Source organism: Python bivittatus, unplaced genomic scaffold (assembly GCF_059951505.1).
Source record: "Python bivittatus isolate LINGU-HERP-01145 unplaced genomic scaffold, Pbiv_v1 ctg000520_np1212, whole genome shotgun sequence".
In the NCBI taxonomy this organism is placed as follows: Eukaryota; Metazoa; Chordata; class Lepidosauria; order Squamata; family Pythonidae; genus Python; species Python bivittatus.
Genome location: NW_028277080.1, coordinates 3,020,096 through 3,031,458, shown reverse-complemented (window position 1 = coordinate 3,031,458; position 11,363 = coordinate 3,020,096). Strand labels below are relative to the sequence as shown.

Sequence of the window (11,363 nt, the reverse complement as noted above, 5' to 3'; positions counted from 1 at the left end):
ACCCCATACCTGGTTAGCAGGTCCTTGGAGGCCCGGGCTTTTGGGTGTTGCTGCAGAACCCACGTGGGCTTGCAATAAAGCCCCCCTCCCTTCTCTGCCACTTGATTGCAGAGGCCCTGGTGCATATTATTGAGACCTGGCTCCATCCCGAAGCAGGGGTGGGGGGTGGGGCTACCCCTTTTGGAAATGTGTCCAGCCAGGTTTCGGGTGTGGCATCAACCCAGGACCCAGGGCAGGAGTGGGGGATTCCTGGATCAGGAGGCTCTACACTCAGTCACTCATGCCCTGGTCACCTGGATTACTGTAATGCACTGTATAGGGGGCTAGCTACCCTTGAAGAGTATTCAGAAGCTTCAATTGGTGCAAAATGCAGCAATGTGGGCAGATAAGTGTGCACCTAGATCTGCACGTTACACCTCTGCTCCATGAGCTACATTGGTTACCAATTTGCTTCCAGGTCCAATCCAGGGTGCTGGTAGCAACCTACATGGCATGGGGCCAGGTTATTTGAGGGACTGCCTTTCCCCAGTGACATCTGCCGTCCAGCAGAAGAGGCTTGTTACGGGTTCCATCCACTAGCGAATGTCATCTGGCGGGACCCAGGAGGAGGAGGGCCTTTTCTGCTGCTGCACCCACCCTATGGAACACCATTCCTCCTGGGGTCAGACTGGCCCTGACCTTGCTGGTCTTCCAGAAGGGCCTGAAGACCTGGCTTTGCCATCTGGCCTGGGGATCAGAGAGTGGTGTGGAGCCCATAAAATGGCTGTATTGTTCTTGAATGTTTGTGCTCTCCTGATGACTTTACTGTATGGCATTTAATTGTTTTTAATGTTTGTATTGTTTTGTATGGCTGTTTTACTTTTTTATTTTTTGGTATTGTTTATATTTTAATTGTAAGCCTCCCAGAATCACAAATGTGAGATGGGTGGCTATATAAATGGAATAAATAAATGAATAAATTTTCCATGAAGGTCCCATGAGACTGTTTTGCCTTCATTCTGAATCTCTTACTAGTGGTGAGTAGTGGGGCCAGTTGCTCTGTTTTGAGAATTTGGAGAAAGAGGTACCACTTGTCTCCTGACAAAAATTTTTCAGTCTGTTTTCCTTCCCAAGCTGATGAGTGAAGAGTGAAACTCTATTGTAGAAAAAAAAATACAATTCTCAAGAAGCTCAGAATAGGCAACTTTCCTGCATACCATTTTGGCAGGAAATTTTTCTTATCTCTCAGTACCCTATGACTATGCAAGGGAACTCTTTATTTCAATTAATAACAGTACTGTAGCTTAGCATGTTGGCTTGCTCTTCAAGAGAAGGTCTGCTTAGAGGAAAATGAAACACCAGTCATGCTACAGTACTGTGTCTTTGGGAGTTGAGCTAAATGGTCAACTGGCTGAGGAAATAGCTTTGTTCATTCAGGACATTCAACTTCGGGTGCACTGCTGTACTTACATGGTCCACTAAAGAAATTCTGCATACAGAAAAGTGAAAGAACAAGTCAGCTAACTTCCTGCTCACAAGCCAGTTCCACCTCTATCTATTTATAGCTGAGTATATAGCTGGCTAAGAATAGCTTTGTTCATCCAAGCCATACTCATTGCAGGATTGCATTCCACTTTCAGTCCCTACTGATTTTCAGATCATCTTGGCTGCAGTGTTTAAGGGGTTTGTGACTTCATGTTCTTTCTCACCTATTCTTTAATAGAGGACAGGAGCATGAGTGCTGAATGGCTTTTCTACCAAGTGAAGCTAAAATGAAACATGTTCTCTCTTGATGGATGGGTCTGGTTAGAGATTTGAACAGTTAGCAGCTGACTAAGAGAAGAGAAGTAGTCCAGAACCCAACCATCCCTTTCCCAAGTCCCTGTGCATCGCTGAATGAGAGAATTCCATGTTTTCGTCATCCCACTTCTGTGAATTTTTTTAGTGATAACTCGCAGGGAGAGGGGATATTGCATACTGTACATGTGCTGCAAGTTCCTATTTCAGGCAATTGTGATACTTCCTGGTGAAATATAAGGGAATATGAAACTGTAGTGTCCTCCCAATTGTGATGCAATTATCTAGAGACTTAACAGCTGCTATTTGATATTCCATTTACTGTGTTCTGATTTACAAGCAGGAAATAGAAGAAAATTAAACTGCAATAATTTCCACTCTCCATCTGGTTCAGCTCTAACAATAGAAGAGTGTTATAGATTTTGGCTATTCTGGATAGTCCCTGTTTGTAAATTTCAGATTAATTCTAAAATAAAGGAGTGAGGCTTTTCCTGCCTGAGGACCATACCTAAATGGCATCTCAGAGAGCAAGTTCCAAAAAGAAGGCAAGGATAGGAGAAAGAAATTAGGGGATCGTATTTCACTTAATGATGTTATTATAACCTTATTGTGAACAGTATTATTGTTGTACACAACTCCTCTTCAGAAATTTTGCATAGAGCAAAGTGAAGCAGCAATGAAATATAATTCCCCTCCTGCAGCCTGTACTATTCATATCTTGAGTTGAATAACTGGATAAAAAAATTCCTTTTCTCCAGTACACTTAATTTCCAGGATATATGGCTTGCCCATGTAATCTGCTAGAAAATTCTATATAGTGATTGAGTTCTTAAAAAAGACTTAGTACCATCACAAAATTGGAACCTGCTCCAGCTCCCCGGAGTCATAAAAGTAGTCTCAGCTTCTATTAACAGGCTTGCAGCAATTCTTTAACTATGATTACTGGAGCCCTACTGGTGAATGTGCTGCCAAGCTCTTTTTTTTTCAGCCTAGCCAAGTGCAGAGCTCCGCTACAAAAATGCTACATTTTATTAAAAGTAGCTTGGATGAAGAAATGAAGAAAATCTTACCAAATTTGCAGGTGACACTAAAATATAGTATGCCTTTTACGTTAGAAGAAAAAACAAAATTCAAAATGTAGTTGGTTAGAGAAGTGGGCAAAGTTTACCACATGGAACAAATAAATGCAAAGGTATAAACTGCTTGGTAATGATATGTATGAAAAGGTTCTTAGAATTGTCGTTGATCTCCAGCTAAATATTAAGTCAGTGGTTTGATGTGATTTCAAGCAATCATCCAAATAACGTTTCCAGTTCTGGGCATTACACAATTCTGAAAAAAAATTGGTCAGGGCAATAATCACAATCAAAGGCCAGGTCAGTGAAGAAAGATTGAAAGAGCTGGGTGGATTTAGTGCTGAGAAAATATGACTCAGGGGATATGATGACACTCTTCAAATACCTGAAAAGATGCATATAGAAGCAGGTTGAGATATTTAAATTTAGAAAACAGGAAAAAGTCTAACAAGTGATCAGCAGAATAGGAACTTACCAAGAGAGTATAAGGAACTGGATTTGTTTATTTTTAAGAAAGAGCACTGGAAGAGAGAGATGATAGCACTTTTCAAAAACGAATAAAGCATAAAATAATGCTCTTGTGTTATAGGAAGGCAGATTCCAGTTTAATATTATAAAAAATGTACCAACAGTAAGAAGTATTTGACAAGGGAATGACTTATCAAATTAATTATCAAATGTGATAGTAAATGGGTGGATGCTTTATTTTGGATTCCTGCATTGAGGAAGGGATTAGATACGATGGCCTAAAATGGCCCCTTCTATTTATTTATTTTTCAAGGGGTAACTTCAGCTTTGATAGAATTTTGTATTACATTAGAACTTAAAATAATATTTTTATTTGTATGCCTCAAAATATTGAGTTATGGGTCTTCTACCTGTTTATTGTTTCCTGTTCTTTCAAGGTCATGGCCTTCCAGCAACACAGGCAGAAGTGGAGGTAATTGAACGAGCCAGAGAGAAACGTGCCTGGGAGGCCACCCTTCCACCATTGAATGATGCTGCGCACATAGCAAAACGGAGGAAAATGATGGAGGAAATGGAGAGAAAAGAGTGGGCCTTCCGGGAGGAAGAAATAGAAGAGTAGGCAGTTTTTATCTTCCTGTGTTCTTACTATGGTCCTTTGGAATCTGCAGGCCTGGTAATGGGACAAAGCAGTGTCCAGAGGGAAAACTGTGCTATCTGAATAATTCTTTATCCCAACACTTCACAAAGTTCAACTCATGTACTTGGTCAGTGTACTGTATATCTGGTTTCTTGGATTTTTGATGGCCCCTTGGCTATATTCTGCTAAACTCAAGCACTAATGAATAATCAGAATGAAACATCTGTGGGACAGTACTTGATTATATCAATGAGCACTTTATAATATGAGTAAGCTTGTGAGTTTCTTAAAATTCTTCAAGCTAAACACTTAAAAGGAAGAAAGGAAATTTTGGCTGGTTAAGGTCCATAATACAGTTGCATTCTTAAATGCAGTAAGCAATAGGTAATGCAGTTTAAATGTTATCTAATGCATCATGGTAGAATATGGTGTTAACCTACAGAGTCCAGAGTCACTTTGTGTGAGATGGGTGGCTATATAAATGAGCCAAATAAATAAACTTACAAGAGCATTCTCTAAGGGTGTTTGTATACAAGCCTTTGCTTTTCTTAAGCTCCCATTTTTAAATACAAATTTCAGCAACTAAAATCCACACAGTTTTCAATGTATGTAAAGTTACTATTTCTGTTGGCTCTGTGTGTGTGTGTGTGTGTGCGCGCGCGCGCACATGCACACGCATGTGCTTTTGAGTCATTTTTTGTCTCCTGGTGACTGCCTGGACTAGTCCCTGCAGTTTTCTTGGCAAGATTTTTCAGAAGTGATTTGCCCTTGCCTGCTTCCTAGGGCTGAGAGAGAGTGACTGGCCCAAGGTCACCCAGCTGGCTTTGTACCTAGGACAGGATAGAACTCATAGTCTCCTGGTTTCTAGCCTGGTGCCTTAACCACTCCACCAAACTGGCTCTGGTTATTTCTCGTGGCTGTCAGAAACAGAAATCAGCTTAGCAGTCTTTATATTTGTAGGCCTGAAAATTAATCTGTTAGCTAGTATGAGTCAATCAAAACCAAACCCAATGATGATTATGAAAATACTATACTTTTTCATGTACAGTATTCACTGTTGAGATTGTATGTTATGCTATATAAAAATTCATAGGATTAGACCCTTAGCATAAGAGAGATTCACATCAAGCTATATGCAGTCTGCTAAATATGCATTATTCTATCAGGTGTTTAATGATCTGCCCTTGGGTTCTGCAGTCTCAGAAAACCAGGTTTTTTAAAGCTTTTGGCAATGCATGGTTGGTGCACTACAGTACTCTGGCCATTTGTTGTAGACATCTAAAATATGATTTAAGTGAAATGTATACCTTTCATTCAGCAGAGCAAGTTTTCAAAGTATTTTTTGCCATGAAAATACTTTAGAAATAGCTTGTCCTGTATAAACAGAGATATCAAGAGATAATCCTTCTCCAAGCTCATAGCCAGTGACAGGCTCTTCATAGCCAATGGATTGTATTTGGATTGGTAGGTCACATGTTGTGCAGGTGATTATAAGAAGGGTTTGATTCAGACATTCATATGATATGGAATGAAATATGGAGCGTACACCTGTAGTTATAACAAGACTACAGTTGGTATAAGCAAGTGGCAGCTTTATTCACATTAGGCTTGTGTGAACCCTCGGAGGGCATTTCACTTGGAGTCTTTGATATGGCTGTGCAATTTAAAGCAGTGCCTCATTTCTAAGCACCAGAGTAGAGCCACTGGGGTGTGTCAAAGCGATGACCTTGCTGGCTTTTCATGATAATCTGTACAAAAGGCATTTCTACTGAAGTAAAGAAACCAAGCAAATCTGCCTGCCTTGATATTTGTTTAGAGCTGTTGGAGAGAGCCTTGTTTCTCTGTATCATGTTGGCAGTTCTCTCCAAAATTAGAATCAAAGTAGTTTAGCACAGTTCTCTCCAAAATCAGAATCAAGTTTAGTCTAGTGGGCATGTATGTATGCTACAACTTCTTAATTATGAAAGAAGAAACTATCTTTAATTCATTATTTTGTTACACACTATTTCTAATACCAAGTGTTAGTACACTTTCAAATAAAGTTAATTCCTCTTGAGAATTAACTTTATATTTTCTACATAAAGAACTCAGGGTATTCTTTTTTACAGAAAAGGGATATAAAAATATTTATATTTATAACAAATGGACGTATATTTGCTTTTTTGAAGACTGCAAGAAGTGAGATTAAAGCTTCTAAAAGCCTTGCTGATGAAACGGGAAGAGAAGCGCAATGAATTAAATGTCAGTTGCTTAGATTCACACTGGTTTAAACTCATGCAAGAAAAAGAAAAGAAAGTGAAAAGGATTCAACATGAACACATAAAAGGTATAAAGGAAAAATACTATATAGTAAATATACTCTGAAGACAGCTGAGACTCCTAGCAATAGAAAGCTTGTTCAAATACAGAAAGAGAAAAAAAAATCACATCACTGTATAATTGACAGAGAACGGGCATGCTTCCATCTCTGGTAATAACAACCTTATTTGCAAGCATATTCCCTTGTCCTTTTGTTAGTTTTCATACCATTACTGTATAGCTGAAAAGAGCATGAGCACCTACAAAACCAATAAATCTTCCAAAACAAAATGAGGTTTCTTCTATACAAAGGGTCCAAGACGATATTGCAGTATTGAATGTTGAACACAACATCTTCAGCAATTAGCTGAGTCCCTTAATTTCTATCTGAAAAGATGCATAGATGCCCAGTATCCACAAAATAATCCCCGATTAGTATCCACAAAATAATTCCTAGTTCCTGATCATAATTTTGAACCTATAGAAATATGACTGTGGATGCCTAGATCATTTTTCATTGGCAAAAAGTCAAAGAATCTTAAAGTCTACAAATGCTTCATGTAGAGACATTTTTTTGTTGTTGTTCTGAAACTATTCTTCAACTAAATGGTATAACGCTAAGTACATGATAGAATGTCTGTCTTCAAAGCCAGCTGCTTCTTCTGCCAACTTATTCTCAGCACTAAATTAGTCTAATAACTTCCAGTATAGATGTCTGGCATAGATTATATCGATAACACCTAAAAGTCTGAAAGGACAATAATTGGTTAGAGCTGTCAGGCTTCCCCTTGGCCAGCATGACTTGATTGAAGCTTCAGAGAACTAATGCAACACAACATGGCTAGGACTGTATCTTTATGGTAATTCATGAACAGTAGCCATTACAGTTGACTGCATTTATAATTGCCTGTTTATATTCTCCACATTCATGCTCTGGGAAACTCTGGCTACTAACAAAAATGCAACAAAATCTTTCAGTATGCCATTCTTAACAAATGGAAATAATAATAGCCAAATCCCAGTCTTTGAGGTTATGAACAGGTCAACTGACATATTTAAAATGGGTGTAATTTTATCTGCAATTCCTTTACAGCAATCAGAAGACTAATAGCCAAGGGAAAAAATGTGGAGGGAAAACTGGAGAGAAGAAATGTAATTAAGGACTACACTGAATATGAATCACAGCCTTATGCTCCTTTATCAAGAATTGGTTACTTTCCAGATAATCATGCAGATCGTTATGCAGTGAGGAATTCTTTTCTCAACACCTACAAAGGTGAGTCATCCTAAGGAAATCTTCAGACACATTCATTAATTTCACTGTGTCCTACACCAAGCTGCCAATGTGGGAAATCAGATTCATATGCATTCTATGCTTGCTTGCTTGCTTGCTTGCTTTATTTATTTATATTTCAAATTTAGATACCGCCCATCTCACAAAAAGTGACTCTGGGCAGTTCACAGTAAAACAGCAATAAATATTAAAATACAATCAAACAATATAAAATACAGTAAAAATAGAATAAAAACCAAACACATACACAAATAATATCTTCCAAAATATTAGTTGGGTTCCTTTTGAAAAGGATGTTTTCTCTCCATTGAAACCAATAGAGATGTTCTTATGGATGAGGAAACTCCATTTATGAAGGGCCATCTTGGACAAAAGAGATTCGTTCTCTTATATCAACATTAAAACCTTCCTTCTACTCCCAATATTCACCTTCTATGTTTCTTAGGATTACTTGAACTGGAAGCATTTTTTCCTGATTCTGTTACACAGCCCCGAACTGAAGCTCCAAAACCCAAAAGCTTAACCACAAAAGATGGATTCACTAAACGGTCTGCTAGACTAGAGATGGAACTGGCACAGGTTTACCAGGTATTCTACTTCATGTGAGGCCATTTCAACTTTTGGTGCGTGGCATCTGTGATATCTATGGCCTTTGGTTTTGGGAATGTGACTTAAGTTGTACTAGGGAAGAAAAGGTACAGACTCAAAATATGCCAAATTGTCATTTATTGCTAGTTTTCAGAGTTACATTGTCTCCTGCTTTCACTCCATTTCTGTTTCATACTGTGCTTAAAAAAAGGAAAGAATTTATCTTATTTTCCCCAGTTTCTCTCTCCCCTCTCCAAATTCCTTTTTATTAGATTGTAACAATATAGGAAATTTCAAGGATCAGAAATGTTAAATGTTTTCTATAACTGCAATAAAATGTATGAACAAAGTGCATAGTAAATAAGAAAATGGAAATTGAGATGTGATGGTGTTTTGAGCTTATTAACCTTTTTTTAATGTAGCGGCCCATTAGCCATTGGCTGCTTTTTGATGCTATACTACTTTTCCAGATACTGCAAGACAGGAAACATCATATTAAAGAGCCACGCAAGCCACTACGTTTCCTTCAGAGGTTATCAAAGACTTTGGGTCACCCTCCCACTCCAGAATTGGAAATGGCTTCACTAGTAGGTGTAGTTTTGATTGTTTGTAAGAGCTTGGCCTAATTCTAAAAACGTTTATAGTTGGAAGCTATTACAGCAGATGGATGCAGATTAGAAGAACAGTAGATGAGATCATCAGCAAGTTTCACATCAGACATAAAATCAGGCTGACAAGGAAGGATTAAAGACAAATAGCAAAGGTGAAGCAATAGGGGGCCAGAAATACATGAAAGATTAAAGGCAAAAAAAGGTCACAACCTGAAAAGATGGCAACAGTAATTAGGAGGAAGATAGCTGGAGAGTAGGCATTTCTCATGCCATAGAGAGGATGCTCGAACCAAAAAAGCCAGCTTGGTCCATGGTCCCCTTGGTCCAAAGCGGAGTCCCAGCCCACCAAGAGTCAAAAATAGTATAATCCCCAAAACAGTGGACTTCTGAATGAAATCTAGTCTAGCTTGTTATATTTATGTTTTTTTATTGCTGCCTCTTTTTCTTTCCAATCTCTGAATTTCCCCCACTCAGATCACTTATTCTTATATTTCTTATTACTCTGATTCTCCCTTAATTTTAATTCTAACATCTACTTCCCAAAGATAATTTTAAATTCACCTTTTTTATTGTTAGCAGTCACTAATTGGCTAAAAGTTTGGGGTAGTTCTAGCTACCAAATCCAAATTAAAGCCCAAACAGGAGGTTATCTTACTCCTTATGGAGTCTTTTGTTTAACAAGAACTCTTCATAATTGTATCTGAGGTAACCTTCTTCTCTGTCCTCTAGTGCTTCCCACTGCTCTGTTAGTTCTTCACTATCGCAATATAACATAGTATATTTATTGGTGATAGAAAAGCCTGCTACTCGCTTATCAGCATTTTTGCACAGTAACAGGATTAATTCAGTTGGGACCATACCCTCTGGTTTATTCAACAGAATTCCTGAAGTCCATAAATGAAACTATAATTAATAAGCAATGAATCGCTGCCCAGAGTCAGTTTGTGTGAGATGGGCAGCTATATAAATGTGACATATAAATAAATAAAATAGAATTTATTAAAAAAATATTTGAGACAAATGACTTACAAAGCAATCAAATAATCAGTTGATATTCAATACTTACAATTAAGAGGGGTCTTAAGTAGTTAATGGCCTAAAGGTTAACACAAAAATCTTGGACTGCAATGATCAGTGCCCTAGACTGGAAATATAGAGAAAGAAGTAGATACAGCAAGTTTAAGAAAAAGGAGAGGAAGTGGCATTTGCAGATGATGGGTTCATGGGAGAAATGTAAGAACAAGGACATAACAGAGAAAAGGTATTTATTTTTGGATCAATCAGGGAAAAAAATGAAATGAATTACTTACCCTTGTTTGCTCACTTATGTGTGATGGGAGCTGGCTTAGCTTCTTTTGGAGAAAGAAACAGGGACCGGGGAAAAGTTGCTCTGTTCTCCTCTGACTTACTGGAACATTAAGGGCTTTTTTATTCTTTCCTTTGGCAATTTTCTAAATAAAAGAAAGCAAAACCAAGCCCTTACTTCAGGAAATCAATAATACTTTCCAAACAGGAAAAAAAAGAAATGGAAAGATATGCTTTTCTTTCTCCCTCATAGACTGAGGAGGAAGAGTAAAGAGGAAGAGTAAAGAAATTCTTTAGCACAATGAGTACTGAGCAACTGGATCTCTTAATAGGCTGTACTGAAGCAATCAGGTTTGGCATCATCTGCAAGATGTGATAAGCTTTGAAGAGTGGAATTACAGATTAGTCCAATGTCAAGATTTAGTCTGCTCATTCACATTCAACATGAGAAAAATAAGAAAATGTATAGGAATTGCATCTATATAGACCAAGCACCAGAGAGATTGTTGAATGGATAAGGAAAGGCTGTATTTAGAAAGAGATCCTATGAAACTAAAGTTGCAAAAACAGTGATTAATGAAGGCTGGTTAAAGACTTTATTTGCCAAAAGGATTCCAGGCTCCATCCTTTGTTTACCAGAAAGACTCCACAAAAGAGCCACTAGCTTATCACAAGATAGCTGCTGTCTGCGTTTTACCAACAATTAAGGGTGAAGAAACGAAGAGGTGAGGGTATGTTTGCACAACCTTAGACTTATATCTCTGATTAGAAAGGTCAGCCTTCAGCTTCCTTACAGATCATTTTACTCCCTATTACAGCCAGGTATTTTTTTCTGAGGACACCTTGCTTCTCTATTGTACCCTTTACAAGCCACCCTACCTGCCTACTAGCTCTTTTCTACTAGCACACAAGGGAGCCAGTTTTCAGTATAGGAGTGAGCTGTTCGCTGCAACCAGCATGTTTGGCCTTATGATTTAACTGGAGCATTGAGGCAGTACAAACATTGAGCCAATTAGGGTTGCAATTAAGGAAGGGGGCAGCAAATCAGTAAACAGTGTGATAGCAGTTCCTTGTTTTGACTTATTAGAGCATCTGGAAGTTGTCTGGCTGACATCTCCTCCTGCTCTGCCTCTTTAGCTTATTTTTATTACTTTTCTTTGTGCCTTTATTGTTTGTATTTCCCACCTTCATTTGGGCACACTAATTCCTTCTCTCTATATCTTACAGCAGTAAGAATTAGTGTATTAAAATGGGTATCCATACTGTGGCCAGAAACAGTAAACAGATCTCTTAATGAAGTGTACCAACTG

The 11,363-nt window shown here is 38.2% G+C and overlaps 1 protein-coding gene across 1 annotated transcript in view; it reads left to right on the top strand.

Moving 5' to 3' along the window:
- Window positions 1-11,363, top strand: part of CFAP91 (cilia and flagella associated protein 91) — a 60,452-nt gene that overhangs the window by 25,770 nt on the left and 23,319 nt on the right. Inside the window, exons 7-11 of the mRNA XM_088147514.1 lie at window positions 3,758-3,935; window positions 6,126-6,283; window positions 7,349-7,531; window positions 7,995-8,137; window positions 8,608-8,724. Coding sequence (XP_088003640.1) covers window positions 3,758-3,935; window positions 6,126-6,283; window positions 7,349-7,531; window positions 7,995-8,137; window positions 8,608-8,724 — 779 coding nt within the window. The remainder of the gene's footprint in view (window positions 1-3,757; window positions 3,936-6,125; window positions 6,284-7,348; window positions 7,532-7,994; window positions 8,138-8,607; window positions 8,725-11,363) is intronic.